General features: G+C 50.8%; 1 protein-coding gene across 2 annotated transcripts in view; it reads right to left on the reverse strand.

Annotated features, from left to right (window-relative positions):
* Positions 1 to 19,317, reverse strand: part of nim1ka (NIM1 serine/threonine protein kinase a) — an 80,835-nt gene that overhangs the window by 19,534 nt on the left and 41,984 nt on the right. For both annotated transcript variants that reach the window (XM_072515651.1, XM_072515652.1), the window contains exon 2: positions 1,103 to 2,784. In XM_072515651.1, the coding sequence (XP_072371752.1) occupies positions 1,103 to 1,391 (289 nt within the window). In that variant the 5' untranslated portion in view covers positions 1,392 to 2,784. The remainder of the gene's footprint in view (positions 1 to 1,102; positions 2,785 to 19,317) is intronic.

The raw sequence follows: 19,317 nt of genomic DNA on the forward strand, positions 1-19,317 counted from the left end.
CGATAGTGACATTTAAGGGGCATCTTGACAAATACATGAATAGGATGGGAATAGAGGGATACGGACCCAGAAAGTGTAGAAGATTGTAGTTTAGTCGGGCAGCATGGTCGGCACGGGCTTGGAGGATCGAAGGGCCTGTTCCTGTGCGGTACATTTCTTTGTTCTTTGTTCTTTGGAAGGAAATCTGCCGTCCTTACTGGGTCTGGCCTACATGTGACTCCAGACCCACAGCAATGTGGTTAATTCTTAAACTGCCCTCTGAACACTCAATTCAAGGGCAATTAGGGATGGGCAAAAGATGCTGCTCCAACCAGCGACTCCCATATTCCATGAAATATAGATTTTTTTTAAACTAAGGCATAGGGAGTTTGGGCAACAAATGATGCTCATATGCCATTAATGACATTTTAAAAATCGGATTGGAAGCTGTTGGCTTATTCCCTAGCCCAGGGGCAGCTGAAGAACGATCTAGTGCCCATTCCGGAGGTCTGACTGTCATCGGCTAATTGAGCGGGGAGCAGGGGCTGAACCCAACAACCAGTGACCCCCAGCGGATTAAAGCATGCGCATTGTTACATCCAGGCGCCACTATTCCAACCCTCCCCTAGGGTCGTCCCCGATCTGTCCCCGGGATACATCAGCTCATTCAACTCGCTGCCAACATCTGTTCACCCACTTTGAGATTAAAATCTCTCCCTTGTTCCCGAACCCCAATCACGGCCTTGCCCCTCCCTATTTCTGTAATCGCCTCCAGCACCACATCCCTCCGGCATGTCAGCCCTCCCCCAGTGCTGCCCTTTTGCACGTTCCTGGTTTTAGTCGCACGGCCATTGCCTTCAGCGGCCAGGCTCGGGAATTCCCTGCCTCGTCCATCCACCTCGCCCCCCCTCCTTTAGGATGCTCTTTACAAATTTGGTCACCTGTCCCTAATATCACCTAATGTGCCTCAGTGTCAAATTATCCTTGATAGCTTTCCTGTGAGATGCCCAGGGATGTTTTTTGGCCGTATTAAAGATGCCATATCAGTGCAAATTTTGTTGTTGATCTGAGTAATCAGCACACTGACGATACAGACAAGCCCGATCTCAGTGACTCTCGCTACCTTTCGTTAGTAAGTGGACACCAAGCTTGACTTGCGAGAAGTTGCCACTGCCGATCTCGCCTCGCAGGCGGTAGAATCCTATTCTCTTGCCCAGTGTCATCTCCCTGACAGCCCGCTCGTCGTGCACCATCTCGTGGGACAGCTTCTCCAGCGGAGTCTGCCTGTGCGGCTGCCCGTCCACCTCCCCTTCGTAGACCTCCGCCCGCGCGCATTCCTCCGCGTTCTCCCGGCTCCATCGGGCGTAGCGGTGGTTGACCATGGTGCCACCATTGGCGTAAACCGTGGTCATAATCTGGAAAGAGTTACCCCGGCGTCTTTGCGTCTGGATTGGGCGTCCCTCGCCGCTCCTACATTGTGTTTGGACCTTGGCCGTAGCTCACTGGGCAACACGCTGAATCAGGAGATTCCAGGCTCAGTTCACCCAGCGGTACAGAAAGTCCAGCCTGACGCCTCCAGCGGGAGTGCTGCACTGCCACGGGTTTACCGTCCTTCAACCGAGACACTTCTCAAATCAGACCCTGGAGGATCAGTGAAAAAGATTCCATGGCAATCATTTCGAAGAGATGGGAAGTTATCCGCGGCGCCCACTTAATATTCATCCCTCAACAAACATCAGTTCGAAAAAAACAGATCATCTGCTGAATATCACATTGCTGTCTATGGGATCTTGCTGGGTGCCAGGTAGCTGCCGAATTTCCGTGTATCACAGGAGTGACGACACGTCAGAAGTACTTCATTGGCTGTAAAGCACTTTGCGACGTCCTGAGGTTGTGAAAGGCGCTATATAAGTTTTTCTCAGCTGGAGATATTGGGACAGGTCTACTGAAGGCGTGACATTGTCCAGCCTCGTTGGTTTCGAGTCAGATTATACTCTAATAGCTCTTCACAATGCGACGGAATCGATCGTGCAAAAAACGTAGATTGGAAGGAAGAAGCTACACTTCCCCCTTGAGAAATTTGACAGAATCATTATTTTTCTCTGTAGACGGTCAGGGCGTGGCCTCCTTCTGTCCGGTCGTGTAGTCTTCATCGTTGATTCGACAGCAAGGCGCCGCCCTCCTCACTCCAAAATATCTCCTTCAGGCTTTCCTTTGTTAGCTATTTATGGAATCCTCCAGCCCAGACTCCAGGCCTTACTGGGGTGGAGTGCGTGCTGGAGATTGGATCCAGTGAAAAGCCCCTTTGTTGTTGCGTTACCTGTAGGCCATGTTGGTCCAAGAGGGACAGTTCCGATCCCACACCTGGGGCGCTGACTCGATCTAATTCTTCAGTCGGTCCGAGCCCCGGTCACGCCTGTTCGGGCACAGGCAGCTCAGGTTAATTGCTTTGGGTTTAGCGGAAGCCACTCTCTTCTACTGGGCAGTGGCATTCTGAAAGATAGTGGCTCATCTCGCGCCTTTTTTCAGGATAGCGAACTGCAATACCAAAGGCGGTAGAGACATTAGAGGGTCGGGAAAGAGAGGAGTGTGACTTTCCACACTCGATTGATACCAATCAGGGTCTCCCGACAGATCCTTCGATGCTGCTGCTCGCTGGAGAGTCACCAGCAGCTGGGGTCAAAAGTGAAATGTCCCAAGAGATCAAAACCTCTGTCAACTCTCCCTCACCCTGCCCATTTGCTTTCGGCTGGTGTCCACTCACAGGCTGCTACGTCCGAGAAGGTGCGCCATCGACCAGTCATTCTGCAGGAATAAATTAGAAAAATCTTAAATCACTCAAGCCCTCGATGGGATAATTATCCTCAGAACCAAGATTCAATTGGAGTGACATCGGGGGCTAAAATGGTTCAATAATGAGCACTGGCTGCATCGACAGGGCTTGCCTTTCCCCCACGTTTGAAAGGTGGATGGTTAAAATAGCATGGGAGGGGGGGGCAGCACGGTGGCGCAGTGGGTAGCACTGCTGCCTCACGGCGCCGAGGTCCCAAGTTCGATCCCAGTTCTGGGTCCGTGTGGAATTTGCACATTCTCCCCATGTCTGCATGGGTTTCACCCCCACAACCCAAAGATGTGCAGGGTAGGTGGATTGGCCACGCTAAATTGACCATTAATTGGGGAAAAAAATTGGGTACTCTAAATTTATTTTTAAAAAAGCATGGGAATTTTCACTGGTGGGGAAATCCGGAACAATCGGGTATAGTTTTGAAATTAAGAGTTTAGCCATTCAGGGGTGAAATCAGGAAGCATTTTTTCACGTGAAGGTGAGTGGATACCAAGCACTCCAAGGACATCAAATGGAGAGGGATTGCAGAACTCGGAGGTACAGAGGGATCTGGGTGTCCTGGTACATGAATCAGGAAAGGTTAATATGCAGGTAATAATAATAATAATAATAATAATAATAATAATAATAATAATAATAATAATCGCTTATTGTCACAAGTAGGCTTCAATGAAGTTACTGTGAAAAGCCCTTAGTCGCCACATTCCAGTGCCTGTTCGGGGAGGCTGGTACGGGAATTGAACCCGCGCTGCTGGCATCGTTCTACATTACAAGCCAGCTGTTTAGCCCACTGTGCTAAACCAGCCCCTTACAGCAAGCAATTAGGAAGGCAAATGGAATGTGGGAACTTATTGCAAGGGGAATGAATATAAAAGTAGGAATGTATTGCCACTGCTGTACAGGGCATTTGTGAGACTACATCTGGAATATTCTGTATAGTTTGGTCTCCTTATTTGATAAACAATATAATTGCATGAGAGGCAGTTCACCTTGCCAACCCCGAAAAATACCCATTTATCCCTACTCTCTATTTCCTGTTAGCTAACCAATCCTCTATCCCTGCTAATACGTTACCCCTCAAACCACAAGCTCTTATTTTGCATAGTCTTTGATGTGGCAGCTTGTCATATGCCTGGCGGAAATCAAAGTACAGTACATCCACAGGTTCCCTTTGTCCACAAAGTACAGTACATCCACAGGTTCCCTTTGTCCACAAAGTACAGTACATCCACAGGTTCCCTTTGTCCACAAAGTACAGTACATCCACAGGTTCCCTTTGTCCACAAAGTACAGTACATCCACAGGTTCCCTTTGTCCACAAAGTACAGTGCATCCACAGGTTCCCTTTGTCCACAAAGTACAGTGCATCCACAGGTTCCCTTTGTCCACAAAGTACAGTGCATCCACAGGTTCCCTTTGTCCACAAAGTACAGTACATCCACAGGTTCCCTTTGTCCACAAAGTACAGTACATCCACAGGTTCCCTTTGTCCACAAAGTACAGTACATCCACAGGTTCCCTTTGTCCACAAAGTACAGTACATCCACAGGTTCCCTTTGTCCACAAAGTACAGTACATCCACAGGTTCCCTTTGTCCACAAAGTACAGTACATCCACAGGTTCCCTTTGTCCACTTTCGTTGCTACTTCCTCAAAGAGCTCCAATAAATTAGCCAAGCACAATTTTTCTCACACAAAGCCATGTTGACTCTGCCTATTTGTGTTGAGATTTTATAAGTGTCCCGCTATAATTTCTTTAATAATAGCTTCCAGCAATTCCACTATGGCAGCTATTAAGCTGGCTGGCCTGCACATTCCTACTTTCTGTTTCCGTCCTTTCTTGAATAATGCAGTCACATTTGCTATTTTCCAATCGGATGGGACCTTTCCTGAATCGGGATTTTTGGAAAATGGCAGCCAATGTATCAACCACTTGTTTTGAGATCCTAGAATGAAGTCCATCAGGACTTTGGCCAGCTTTTAGTTGGAGTAATTTTCTCAGTGCCCTTTCCCCGATGATTGATGTTGTTTTAAGTTCCTCCCTTGGTAGCATTGTGGATAGCACAATTGCTTCACAGCTCCAGGACCCCAGGTTCGATTCCGGCTTGGGCCACTGTCTGTGTGGAGTCTGCACATCCTCCCCGTGTCTGCGTGGGTTTCCTCCGGGTGCTCCGGTTTCCTCCCACTGTCCAAAGATGTGCAGGTTAGGTGGATTGGCCATGATAAATTGCCCCTAGTGTCCAAATTGCCCTTGGTGTTGGGTGGAGGTGTTGGGTTTGGGTAGGGTGCTCTTTCCAAGAGCCGGTGCAGACTCAATGGGCCGAATGGCCTCCTTCTGCACTGTAAATTCTATGATAATCTATGATTAATCTAGGACAAAGGTTCGGCACAACATCGTGGGCCGAAGGGCCTGTTCTGTGCTATATTTTTCTATATTCTATGTCCCTGCCTTTCACCTCCTGATTCACAATTATTTCTGGAATGTTATTTGTATCTTCTACAGTGAAGACAGACAGAAACTAGCTTCAGTTCATCCATCATTGCCTTATTTCCCATTATTAATTCCCCATTCTCACTCTCTAGGTGACCAACTTTACTTAAACTTTCCTCTTTAAACATCTATAGAAACTCGTACTGTCTGTACTCCGATTTCTCTCTCCCCGTTAATCTTTCAGTGTTCTCTACCTTCTGCCACTCAATTTACAGGATTATTTGATACTATCTTTAACTTCTTTAATTGGTCACGGATGACGTGCCTTTCCCTTAGAATCTTTCATTCTCACTGGAATGGATCTTATCAGAGTATTCTGAAATATCTCCTTAAATATCTACCACTGCATCTCTATAGGCCTATCCCTTAACCTAAATTTCCAGTTCACTTACACTAGCTCTGTCTCCATGCCCACATAATCACCGTTATTTAAATTTAAAATACTAGTCTTAAATCCACTCCTCTCTCCATCAAACTCAATGTGAAATTCAATCATATTATGATCGCTATTACCTAGAGGCGCCTTCACTATGGGGTAATTAATTAATCCAGTCTCACTGCACATTACCAGATCTAGTATTACCTACTCTCTGGTTGGTCCTAAAATGCGCTGCTCTAACAAACTGTCCCAAAAGCACTCTATGAACTCTCAATCTAGGCTACCTTTTCCAAATGGGGCATCATGGTGGCGCAATGGTTAGCACTGCTGCCTCACAGTGCCGGGGACCTGGGGTCAATTCCAGTCTTGGGTGACTGTCTGTGTGGAGTTTGCACTTTCTCCCCGTGTCTGTGAGGGTTTCCTCCGGGTGCTCCGGTTTCCTCCTTCAGTCCAAATATGAGCAGGTTAGGTGGATTGGCCGTGCTAAATTGCCCCTTAAGGTCCAATGGTTAGATGGGGCTACAGGTTTACAGGGATAGGGTGGGGGAATGGGCCTAGGTAGGGTTCTCCATCAGAGGGTTGGTGCAGATTTGGCTCCATAACGGGCTGGTTTAGCACACTGGGCTAAATCGCTGGCTTTTAAAGCAGACCAAGGCAGGCCAGCAGCACGGTTCAATTCCCGGACCAGCCTCCCTGAACAGGTGCCGGAATGTGGCGACTAGGGGCTTTTCACAGTAACTTCATTTGAAGCCTACTTGTGACAACAAGCGATTTTCATTCATTTGATGGGCCAAATGGCCTTCGTCTGCACTGTAGGGATTCTATGATTCAATGAATCTGACTTGTCCAATTGATATGTAGATTACCCATGATACCATACCTTTCTCACAAGTCCCCATTATTTCTTCCTTTGTACCCTATCCTACAGTGTGGTTACTGTTGGCGGGGGGGGGGGCTATAAACCACTCCCACAAGTGACTTCTTACCTTTCTTACTTCTCATCTCCACCCAAACTGATTCTACACCTCGATCCTGAGAACTAAGATCATCTCTCTATTGTACCAATGTCATCCTTAATTAACAGAGCTACCCCTCCATCTTTTCCGAGCTTCCTGCCTTCCTAAATGTGATGGATCTTTGAACATTCAGGACTCATCCAGCAGCCTCTGTAATGGCTGCCAGATCGTACATATTCATTTCTCTTTGTGCGGTCAATTCGCCTGCTTTGTTATGAATGCTACGAGCATTCAGACACAGATCCTTTAGTTCTGTCTGTCTGCTTTTTCTGTAACCTCCAGCCTATATCTCCTGGTGCACTCCAAGGTTTGTATACTCTGACTCAAACAAAGAACAAAGAACAAAGAAATGTACAGCACAGGAACAGGCCCTTCGGCCCTCCAAGCCCGTGCCGACCATACTGCCCGACTAAACTACAATCTTCTACACTTCCTGGGTCCGTATCCTTCTATTCCCATCCTATTCATATATTTGTCAAGATGCCCCTTAAATGTCCCTATCGTCCCTGCTTCCACTACCTCCTCCGGTAGTGAGTTCCAGGCACCCACTACCCTCTGCGTAAAAAACTTGCCTCGTACATCTACTCTAAACCTTGCCCCTCTCACCTTAAACCTATGCCCCCTAGTAATTGACCCCTCTACCCTGGGGAAAAGCCTCTGACTATCCACTCTGTCTATGCCCCTCATAATTTTGTATACCTCTATCAGGTCGCCCCTCAACCTCCTTCGTTCCAGTGAGAACAAACCGAGTTTATTCAACCTCTCCTCATAGCTAATGCCATCCATACCAGGCAACATTCTGGTAAATCTCTTCTGCACCCTCTCTAAAGCCTCCACATCCTTCTGGTAGTGTGGCGACCAGAATTGAACACTATACTCCAAGTGTGGCCTAACTAAGGTTCTATACAGCTGCAACATGACTTGCCAATTCTTATACTCAATGCCCCGGCCAATGAAGGCAAGCATGCCGTATGCCTTCTTGACTACCTTCTCCACCTGTGTTGCCCCTTTCAATGACCTGTGGACCTGTACTCCTAGATCTCTTTGACTTTCAATACTCTTGAGGGTTCTACCATTCACTGTATATTCCCTACCTGCAGTAGACCTTCCAAAATGCATTACCTCACATTTGTCCGGATTAAACTCCATCTGCCATCTCTCCGCCCAAGTCTCCAGACAATCTAAATCCTGCTGTATCCTCAGGCAGTCCTCATCGCTATCCGCAATTCCACCAACCTTTGTGTCGTCTGCAAACTTACTAATCAGACCAGTTACATTTTCCTCCAAATCATTTATATATTCTACAAAGAGCAAAGGTCCCAGCACTGATCCCTGTGGAACACCACTGGTCACAGCCCTCCAATTAGAAAAGCATCCCTCCATTGCTACCCTTTGCCTTCTATGGCCTAGCCAGTTCTGTATCCACCTTGCCAGTTCACCCCTGATCCCGTGTGACTTCACCTTTTGTACAAGTCTACCATGAGGGACCTTGTCAAAGGCCTTACTGAAGTCCATATAGACAACATCTACTGCCCTACCTGCATCAATCATCTTAGTGACCTCCTCGAAAAACTCTATCAAGTTAGTGAGACATGACCTCCCCTTCACAAAACCGTGCTGCCTCTCACTAATACGTCCATTTGCTTCCAAATGGGAGTAGATCCTGTCTCGAAGAATTCTCTCCAGTAATTTCCCTACCACTGAAGTAAGGCTCACCGGCCTGTAGTTCCCGGGATTATCCTTGCTACCCTTCTTAAACAGAGGAACAACATTGGCTATTCTCCAGTCCTCCGGGACATCTTCCTGCCACAATGATCATCATCTCCTTTATTCCTGTCTTGCTCTCTTGCCTTGACTTCTCTATTACTTTATCCTAAACACGATCCCTTGCTCCCACTGTTTGCTTTAAAGGCTTTTCTACTGTCCGAGTCAAAGGGGGAAGGGGGGCGGGGGAATCTATGGGTGGAGCCAGAGGACATTGCTAGGGTGTTAAATTAATATTTCACATCTGTCTTCACCCAAGAGAATGAGGAGGTAGTTATAGAACTCGGGGGGAGAGACTGTGAGGTTCTTAAGCAAGTTGGCATTGTGGGGGGGGGGGGGGGGGGAACAAGGTATTGGAGGTATTGGCTGGCTTAAAAGTGGACAAATCTCCAGGTCCGGATGAACTGTGTCCCAGGTTGCTGTGGGAGGCGGGGGAGGAGATTGCAGGGGCTCTGATCCAAATGTTTAACTCCTCTCTTGCCATGGGAGAGATGCCAGAGGACTGGATAACAGCTAATGCGGTCCCACTATTTAAGAAAGCCTGTAGAGATAAGCCAGGAAGTACAGGCCAGTGAGTCTCACGTCAGTGCTGGGGAAACTACTGGAGAAGATTCTGAAGGAGAGAATCTATCTCCACTTGGAGAGGCGAGGTTTGATCAGGAATAGTCAGCATGGCTTTGTCAGAGGGAGGTCACGCCTAATAAATTTGATAGAATTTTTTGAGCATGTGACTAAACGTGTTGATGATGGTAGTGCACTTGATGTAGTTTACACGGATTTCAGCAAAGCATCTGACAAGGTCCCACATGGGAGACTTAGGAAAAGGCAAATGCATTTCGAATACAGGGTAACTTGATAAGGTGGATTGATAATTGTCTTCGCTGTAGGAGACAGAGGGTGATGACAGACGGTTGCTATGGTGTCTGGAAGCCAGTGTCCAGTGGGGTACCACAGGGATCTGTGCTGGGTCCCCGATTAGTCGGCATTTACGTAAACGACACAGATGACTATGTGGGGGGTAGGATCAATAAGTTTGCGGATGGCACAAAGATTGGCTGGGTGGTTAACAGCGAGGTTGAGTGGCTTGGGATACAGGAAGATACAGACGGGCTGGTCAAACGGGCAGAAAAGTGGCTGATGGAATTTAACCCTGAAAAGTGTGAGGCGATACCCTTTGGAAGGAGCAATTTGACACGGAAATATTCAATGAACGGCCCGACACTGGGAAGTCCTGAGGAACAAAGACCTTGGCGTGTTTGTAAATAGATCTCTGAAGGCAGAGGGCTGGTTAATAGGGGGGTGAAAAAGGCATATGGGACACTTGCCTTTATCAATCGGGGCACAGATTACAAAAGCAGGGAGGTCATGTTGGAGTTGTACAGAACTTTAGTGAGGCCACAGCTGGAGCACTGTGTGCAATTCTGGTGACCACATTATAGGAAGGATGTGATTGCACTGGAGGGGGTGCAGAGGAGATTCACCAGGATGTTGCCTGGGTTGGGGAACATTAACGTTGTGAACAAAGGTTGGTTAGGTCTGGGTTATTTTCTCTGGAGCAGAGGAGACTGAGGGGCGACCTGATCGAGGTGGACAAGTTAATGAGGGGCATGGACAGGGTGGATAGGGAGCAGCTGTTCCCCTTGGTTGAAGGATTGGTTACGAGGGGGACCCAAGTTCAAGGTGAGGGGTGGGCGGTTCAGGGGGGATTTGAGGAAACACTTTTTTACCCAGAGAGAGGTGACGGTCTGGAACGCGCTGCCTGGGAGGGGGGTAGAGGCGGGTCTGGAACGCGCTGCCTGGGAGGGGGGTAGGGGCGGGTCTGGAACGCGCTGCCTGGGAGGGGGGTAGAGGCGGGTCTGGAACGCGCTGCCTGGGAGGGGGGTAGGGGCGGGTCTGGAACGCGCTGCCTGGGAGGGGGGTAGGGGCGGGTCTGGAACACGCTGCCTGGGAGGGGGGTAGGGGCGGGTCTGGAACGCGCTGCCTGGGAGGGGGGTAGAGGCGGGTCTGGAACACGCTGCCTGGGAGGGGGGTAGGGGCGGGTCTGGAACGCGCTGCCTGGGAGGGGGTAGGAGCGGGTCTAGAACGCGCTGCCTGGGAGGGGGGTAGGGGCGGGTCTGGAACACGCTGCCTGGGAGGGGGGTAGAGGCGGGTCTGGAACGCGCTGCCTGGGAGGGGGGTAGGGGCGGGTCTGGAACACGCTGCCTGGGAGGGGGGTAGAGGCGGGTCTGGAACGCGCTGCCTGGGAGGGGGGTAGGGGCGGGTCTGGAACGCGCTGCCTGGGAGGGGGGTAGGAGCGGGTCTGGAACGCGCTGCCTGGGAGGGGGGTAGAGGCGGGTCTGGAACGCGCTGCCTGGGAGGGGGGTAGAGGCGGGTCTGGAACGCGCTGCCTGGGAGGGGGGTAGAGGCGGGTCTGGAACGCGCTGCCTGGAGGGGGTAGAGGCAGGTCTGGAACACGCTGCCTGGGAGGGGGGTAGAGGCGGGTCTGGAACACGCTGCCTGGGAGGGGGTTAGGGGCGGGTCTGGAACACGCTGCCTGGGAGGGGGTTAGGGGCGGGTCTGGAACACGCTGCCTGGGAGGGGGTTAGGGGCGGGTCTGGAACGCACTGCCTGGGAGGGGGGTAGAGGCGGGTTGCCTCACATCCTTTGAAAAGTACCTGGATGAGCACTTGGCACATCTTAGCATTCGAGGCTATGGACCAAGTGCTGGCCAATGGGATTAGGATTGGCAGATCAGGCGCCTTTCATGTGGCAGCGCAGACTCGATGGGCCGAAGGGCCTTTTCTGCACTGTATTGAAAATGAAAATCGCTTATTGTCACAAGTAGGCGTCAAATGAAGTTACTGTGAAAAGCCCCTAGTCGCCACATTCCGGCGCCTGTTCGGGGAGGCTGTTACGGGTACCAGTACGAGGCTGGTACTGGTATTATTCTGTGATTCAGTTATATGACTCACCAGAATACTTATCCCATCAGCACAGCTCTCTTTTCCCAGTACTGGGTGAGTGTCCCATGAATATGGGCAGCACGGTAGCATTGTGGATGGCACAATTGCTTCACAGCTCCAGGGTCCCAGGTGCGATTCCGGCTTGGGTCACTGTCTGTGCGGAGTCTGCACGTCCTCCCCGTGTGTGCGTGGGTTTCCTCCGGGTGCTCCGGTTTCCTCCCACAGTCCAAACATGTGCAGGTTAGGTGGATTGGCCGTGATAAATTGCCCCTTAGTGTCCAAAATTGCCCTTAGTGTTGGGTGGGGTTACTGGGTTATGGGGATGGGGTGGAGGTGTTGACCTTGGGTAGGGTGCTCTTTCCAAGAGCCAGTGCAGACTCGATGGGCTGAATGGCCTCCTTCTGCACTGTACATTCTATGATAATCTATGATAATTTATGATAAACTCATTTCTCTCACACCTGTCTTTGAACCACTCACTTAACGCACTAAACTGATTTACCCGCCACCAATTTGCTCGTGGCACAGGTAGTAATCCAGAGATTATCTCAGAGGTCCTACTTTTTAATTAAGCCCCGAGCTGCTCCCTCAGCAGGATTTCTTTCCATGTTTTACCTTTGTGGGCGTCACGGTAGTACAGTGGCTAGCACAGTTACGTAACAGCTCCAGGGTCCCAGTTTCGATTCCCGGCTTGGGTCACTGTCTGTGGGAGTCCGCACATCCTCCCCGTGTCTGCGTGGGTTTCCTCCGGGTGCTCCGGTTTCCTCCCACAGCCCAAAGATGTGCGGGTTAGGTGGATTGGCCATGCTAAATTGCCCTCAGTGTCCAAAAAGGTTAAGTGGGGGTTACTGGGTTACGGGGATAGGGTAGATACGTGGGCTTGAGTAGGGTGTTCTTTGTAAGGGCCGTTGCAGACTCGATGGGCCGAATGGCCTCCTTCTGCACTGTAAATTCTATGATTCTATGACCTTGTCATTGGTACCTACATGGACCACGGCTACGGGATCCTCCCCGCTCCCACTGCGAGGTTTGGACAGGTTGGGCCTGTACCCATTGGAGTTTAGGACAATGCGAGGTGATCACATTGAGACATATCAGATCCGAGGGGTTTTGACAAGGCTGAAGCTGAGAGGATATTTCCCTTTGTGCGAGAGACCAGGTTTTCAGGATTGTCCGATCCCCCGCCAGGTCGGAGAAACCCCGGGGGGGCGGTGTGAATCCCGCCCCCCCACTCCGATGCCGGCTGCCGTATTCTCCGGCGCCGGTTTTCGGGCGGGGTTTACGCCACGCTGGTCGGGGGCCGTTGGCAGCGGCCCTCCCGGGCCCCGATGGGCCGAGCGGCTGTCGGTTTTTGGCCAGTCTCGCCGGCGTGAATTGGACATGGTCTCACACGGCGGGGTCTGGCAGGTAAGTCGGCTGGTGCGGTCCGAGGGGGGGGTGGAGGGGGGGGGGGATCCGACCCTGGGGGGGGGGCCCACAGTGGCCTGGCCCGCGATCGGGGCCCAACGATCCACGGACGGGCCCGTGCTGTGGCTGCATTTCTTCCTTCCGCGACGGCCCCTGTAGGGCTCCGCCATGGCCGGCGCGGAGAAGTCGCCCCCCTGCGCAAGCGGCAGAATACACCGGCGGTTCTGCGCATGCGCTAGCTCGCGCAGTCCCTTCGCCGCCGTCTGGCACAGCGCCAACCCCTCCGGCGCCGGCCTAGCCCCTGAAAGTGCAAAGAAATCCGCTACTTCCGGTCGGCCCGAAGCCGGAGTGTTTCGTGCTGTTTTTGACGCCGGCGTTGGGCCATCGCGCTGATTCAGGAGAACTCCGCCTAAGGGGTCTCCCATTTAAGATGGAGATGAGGAGAGGTATTCCCCCAAGAGGGCTGTTCGTCTGTGGCATTCTCTTCCCCAAGGAGCAGTGGATGCTGAGTGACTGAGTGTTTTTAAGGCAGAGTTAGGTCGACTCTTGATTGACGAGGGAGTTGATTGACGAGGGAGTTGATTGACGAGGGAGTTGATTGACGAGGGAGTTGATTGACGAGGGAGTTGATTGACGAGGGAGTTGATTGACGAGGGAGTTGATTGACGAGGGAGTTGATTGACGAGGGAGTTGGGGGTTATAGGGGCAGACAGGAAAGTGAAGCTGAGGCCAAAATCAGGTCAGCTGCGATGTTATCAGCTGACAGGACTGGCTCAAGGGGCAGAGTGGCTGATTCCCTAATATCCACACCTACTTTGATAGGGATGTTTAACATCACGAGGGGCTGGACAGAGTGGACGGGGAGAAACTGTTCGTGCTCGTAAAGGGATAAAGAACGAGAGGGGCGCAGATTTAAAGCGATTTGCAAAAGAGGCAAATGTGTTCTGAGTAAAGCTGCAACAATTTTGCCAATTTTTAAACTGGCCCCGGCTGATGAAGGCAAGCATGCCCTAACGCCTTCTTGACTGATGGCGGCACAGTGGTTAGCACTGCTGCCTCCCAGCTCCAGGGACCCGGGTTCAATTCCGGCCTCAGGTGGCTGTCTGTGTGGAGTCTGCACTTTCTCCCCGTGTCTGTGTCAGTCTGCACCGACCTTCTGAAAGAGCATCGTACCTAGGCCCACACCCCTGCCCTATCCCCAACCTCACCTCACCTTCTTGGACACTCAGGGGCAATTTAGCATGGCCAATCCACCTAACCTGCACATCTTTGGACTGTGGGAGGAAACCGGAGCACCCAGAGGAAACCCACGCACACACGGGGAGAACGTGCAGGCTCTGCACAGTCACCCGAGGTCGGAATCAAACCCGGGTCCCTGGCGCAGTGTGACAACGGTGCTAACCACTGATGCCATTCACTCACAATAGCAATAGACAAATATTTGGTCAACAATTAAGTCCCATGTTGGAGTGCATTGACTGAAATGGTGTGGGAAATGTGGTTGCCAATCAGTGTGCTGCAGGGTCTCAGAGAGGGTGAAGGAGGACAGATATCTCACCAGGAGGGCTTTGGGAATTGGGAATCAATTGGGGAAACAGGACCGGGTATGAACTGGAAGCTCCAGAGAGTTCTCATATCCCCAAAACAGAACAGCAATGGCGGCACAGCAGCGAACTCCCAGGATTTTACTCGCATGAGAACTGTCATGTGAGAGTACCTTTAAGAAATGGGGGTTTATAAAATAGCTGTAGTGGATGTACCTTTAAGAAATGGGTGTTTATCAGTGATGTCAGAGTGTGGGTGGAGCTGGGCTGTCTGTCAGCTTTTTACTTTCGTTTTAGGCTGTTTGGTGCAGGGTGTGTTTTAGTTTTGTTTTCAGTGTTGGAGCTGAAGCCAGACAGAGCAGGTGTACTGTTGATCTCTCTGCCATGAAACGACTGTCTCTTGATCATTTGGTGAATTCAGAATTATAGTTCTCAGTAGTGAATGTAAACCTGATGTGCTTCTGTTAAAAGGTGTTTCTTTTGTCTTCTGGATGTTGTTTGGGAAGTTATTAAGGATTACTTAGTGTTGTATTCTTTGGGGGTTGTATTTGAATTGATGGTTGCTAAGATGTTCACTTAATATTTTAAAAAGGTTAACTTGAGTCCATAGAATAAACATTGTTTTGCTTTAAAAAATACTTTTCCATATCTGCTGTACCACACCTGTAGAGTGGGCCGTGTGCTCCCCATACCGCAATCAGGTGAACTCCATGATACACTTTGGGGTTCCCTAAACCCTGGCCCATAACAGGATGAACATCTTTTGAGTTAACGATTAATTTTCCAATCAGACTTCATTGATGCGCTAATTTCACATCTAAAGCACATGAAATTAACCTCTTATCCTCACACTCAGCATTTAGTGGAGGCGCGATGCCCCATCGCACAACAGGGATGTCATCAGACAACACCCTGGTGTACGGAGAGATTATCAGGCCAGGCGACTTGGTCGAAGGGGTCGGTTTTACAGGAGCATCTTAAGGAGGCGAGAGAGGCCAGAATTGAAGGAGCGCTGAGGTTTTGAAAGGTTCTGGGGTCGGAAGGTGACGACAGAACTCAGGAAATCAGGATGCCGCAGCTTTGGAATTTATGAATGGGGGGGGTGGTGAGGCAGCCCATTCGATCCCTTGCCTGACGATTGCTGGCATTGAGTGCTGGAGCCGGCTGGGGATACACGAGGGGCTTCCTGGCTGTGCAGGCCTCAACAACACCAGGGAGCCTCTTACAGAGAGAGCAGGAGGAACATTTCCATTACAACCTGCTCTTAGCGCAGCCTGAGATCGTCAGGGGCAATAATGCTGCCTAATTGAAGAGTTCACATCAGCGTGATACCGTGAGCCCGTGCCAGAGGGAGAAACAGGAAGCCAGTATGTCGAGTTGTACAGTAATTACGGCACAGAAGGCCATTCAGCCCATCACATCCATGCTGGCCCTCTGTCCACCAATCCAGTCAGTTTCATTATTCCTCCTGCTCTCTCCCAGGGATCCTGCAAGTTTAGTTCCCTGAGTGTCCGTCCAGTTTCCTTTAGAAAACACGGCTCACCTCATTCTTTGATTCTTGTTTCCAGTTTTGGTCTCCTTATCCAAGGAACAATAGACCGGCCCTAATGGGGAGCGTGACAGGCTAATCCCTGGGTCCGGCGAGCCGGATTGTCCTATCAGGAGCGATTAAGGAGATTGGATCCGAATTCTCTAGAGTTTCGACCAATGAGAAATGATACGGACATACAAACAAGGAGCAGGTGTGGGCCATTCACCCCATCCAGCCGGTTCCCACCATTTGCTAAGATCATGGCTGACCTGACAGTAACCTCGAACCTGGATCCTGCTTATCCCCGATAACCCTTCACGCCGCCCGCCACCCTTGCTCACCAAGAATCTATCCACCTCCGCCCAAAATAGTCGAGGCTCTGCTTCCGTCACCATTTCAGATGGCGAGTTCCAAATACTCACGCCTCTCACAGGAAATATTTTGCCTCATCTCCATTTTAAATCATGGAATAATAGAATCATAGCATTTACAGCGCAGAATTTACAGCGCCAATCTGCACCGGCCCTTGGAAAGAGAACCCTATCCAAGTCCATGCCTCCACCCTATCCCTGTCACCTAGTAACACCACCTAACCATTTGGACACTAAGGGCAATTTAGCATGGCCAATCCACCTAACCTGCACATCTTTGGACTTGTGGGAGGAAGCCAACGCAGACACGGGGAGAACGTGCAAACTCCACACAGACGGTCACCCGAGGCTGGAATTGAACCCGGGACCCTGGAGCTGTGAGGCAGCGGTGCTAACCACGGTGCCACCCCAAAAAGCGCTTTGCAGGGCACGTCCGAGATTTGAACCCGGGACCTCTCGCATTGTATCGCAGTGGAAACCCCTGAGCGAGAATCATACCCCTAGACCGAGACGCTCGCCGACAAAATGAATGACCCTTTATTTTTATTATAAATTTAGAGTACCCAATTATTATTTTTTTCAATTAAGGGGTAATTTAGCGTGGCCAATCCACCTACCCTGCACATCTTTGAGCTGTGGGGGTGAAACCTCCGCAGATACGGGGAGAATGTGCAAACTCCACACGGACAGTGACCCGGGGCCGGGACCGAACCCGGGTCCTCGGCGCCGTGAGGCAGCAGTGCTAACCACTGTGCCACTGTGCTGCCCCAGGATCGCTAGATTTCTAAATGTGAAAAATATCAGGGGATATAATAATCTTTATAGGCGCCCTTATTGTCACAAGTAGGCTTACATTAACACTGCAATGAAGTTACTGTGAAAAGCCCCTAGTCGCCACATTCCTGCGCCTGTTCGGGTACACAGAGGGAGAATTCAGAATGTCCAATTTACCTAACAGCACGTCTTTCGGGACTTGTGGGAGGAAACCGGAGCACCCGGAGGAAACCCACGCAGACACGGGGAGAACGTGCAGACTCCGCATAGACAGTGACCCAAGCCGGGAATCAAACTTGGGACCCTGGAGCTGTGAAGCAGCAGTGCTAACCACTGTGTTACCGTGGGGATAGTGTGGGAAAATGGTATTCAGTAGAAGAGCAACCATTATCTAGTTGAATGGCAGAGCAGGTCCGAGGGGCCGAATGGACTACTCCTGCTATTTGCTATATTTCCCCATGGACAAAGTTTTCCAGGTCATTCCCACTCGCTGTGTAAATAATGCTCATCCTCACATTCCCTCCCCCCTCAGCATGTCTTCCCCAAAAACCTTAAATCTGTGTCCATCAGTACATTTCAGCCAAATTTCTCTCCCTCTATCTTATCTAAACCTGTCCTAATTTTGTCCACCTCGACCAAATCTTGCCCCCCACCCACACCACCAATCTCCACTGCTCCAAGGTGAACAACCCCAGCCTAACCTTGTAACCAAAACCTCATCCCTCCCTGGAACCATTCCAGTAAATCTCCTCCACACCCTCACCTGGACCCTCACACCCTTCCCGAAGCGTGGGGGCCAGAATGGGACGCAATTCTCTAGTTGTGGCCCAACCACCGCTTCATAAAAGATTCAGCGTAACTTTCCCGTGATGCACGATCAACTGAACAAAGACTAGAGTTGGATACAACTGAGAGGCTTTATTGCTCTAAGATGTGTGGCCTCCCACAGCAGCTGGCGAAATGGCTGCGGAATGGAGGACACGCATATTTGTACTCCGCCTACTGGGCGGAGCCAGCAGGCAGGGACTACCGTGAACCTGTAGTACAGGTCCTACCGTACATCACCTAATATAGGTGCAACAGTGGTTTACCGCACCCCGTCTGCACAAAGGGCAGAGAAAGTAAGAGGAAAGGGGGATGAACATGGAACTGAAAGATGGAAAGAGAGAGCAGAGAGAAAGGAGGCAGAGGCAGAAAGAAGGAAGGAGGGGAGAAAAAAATAGCAGTGGGAGGGAAAGACAGGAGGGAGGGAAGAGAGAGAGGGAGATGAGGGGAGGAGAGTAAAGAAGAAGGGAGGGAGGGAGAGGGAGGAGACTAAAGAAGGAGGGACGCGAGAGAGGGAGATGAGGGGAGGAGAGTAAAGAAGAGGGGAAGGAGAGGAGGGGAGGAGAGTAAAGAAGGAGGGACGAGAGAGGGAGATGAGGGGAGGAGAGTAAAGAAGAGGGGAGGGAGAGGAGGGGGGGGAAGAGTAAAGAAGGAGGGACGAGAGAGAGGGAGATGAGGGGAGGAGAGTAAAAAAGGGGGGAGGGAGAGAGAGGGAGATGAGGGGAGGAGAGTAAAGAAGGGGGGAGGGAGAGAGAGGGAGATGAGGGGAGGAGAGTAAAGAAGGGCGGAGGGAGAGAGAGGGAGATGAGGGGAGGAGAGTAAAGAAGGAGGGACGAGAGAGAGGGAGATGAGGGGAGGAGAGTAAAGAAGGAGGGACGAGAGAGAGGGAGATGAGGGGAGGAGAGTAAAGAAGGGGGGAGGGAGAGAGAGGGAGATGAGGAGAAGAGAGTAAAGAAGGAGGGACGAGGGAGGGCGATGAGGGGAAGAGAGTAACAATGGAGGAAGGGAAGAATAAAGTAGGGGACAGGTTTCAGGGGTGAGTGAGGAAGATGTTGCTCTCGCACCTTTCCCATTCTCCGGAGATTCCAACGTGCTTCCCAGCCAATGGAGTAAGATTACTGATGTGACGTATGACTGGAGCCGCCAGCGAGGACATAGTCAGCTCCCGCATTACAGGGTGGCATTTCCCTGCCCTCTGGCTGTACAATGTCCCTGAATGAACACTCACGGCGCCATTTACATTTCACTGTGTCTGCACAGTTTTGGCTCACTGACCATTCACAAACTTGATGAGAAAACATCATAAATCACAGCTGCCCTGTTCATTCATGGTTTATTTTATGCTCAGCTTCAGTCCCAGCCGGTTGTTGATTGCTGCTTGCCTCCCACTCTCCTTCCTACTGGTAGGCCTGGCTCAGTGGGCAAGTATTACTCATGCCTCAGAGGCAAT

The sequence above is a fragment of the Scyliorhinus torazame genome, chromosome 9 (assembly GCF_047496885.1).
Source record: "Scyliorhinus torazame isolate Kashiwa2021f chromosome 9, sScyTor2.1, whole genome shotgun sequence".
NCBI classification, from domain to species: domain Eukaryota; kingdom Metazoa; phylum Chordata; class Chondrichthyes; order Carcharhiniformes; family Scyliorhinidae; genus Scyliorhinus; species Scyliorhinus torazame.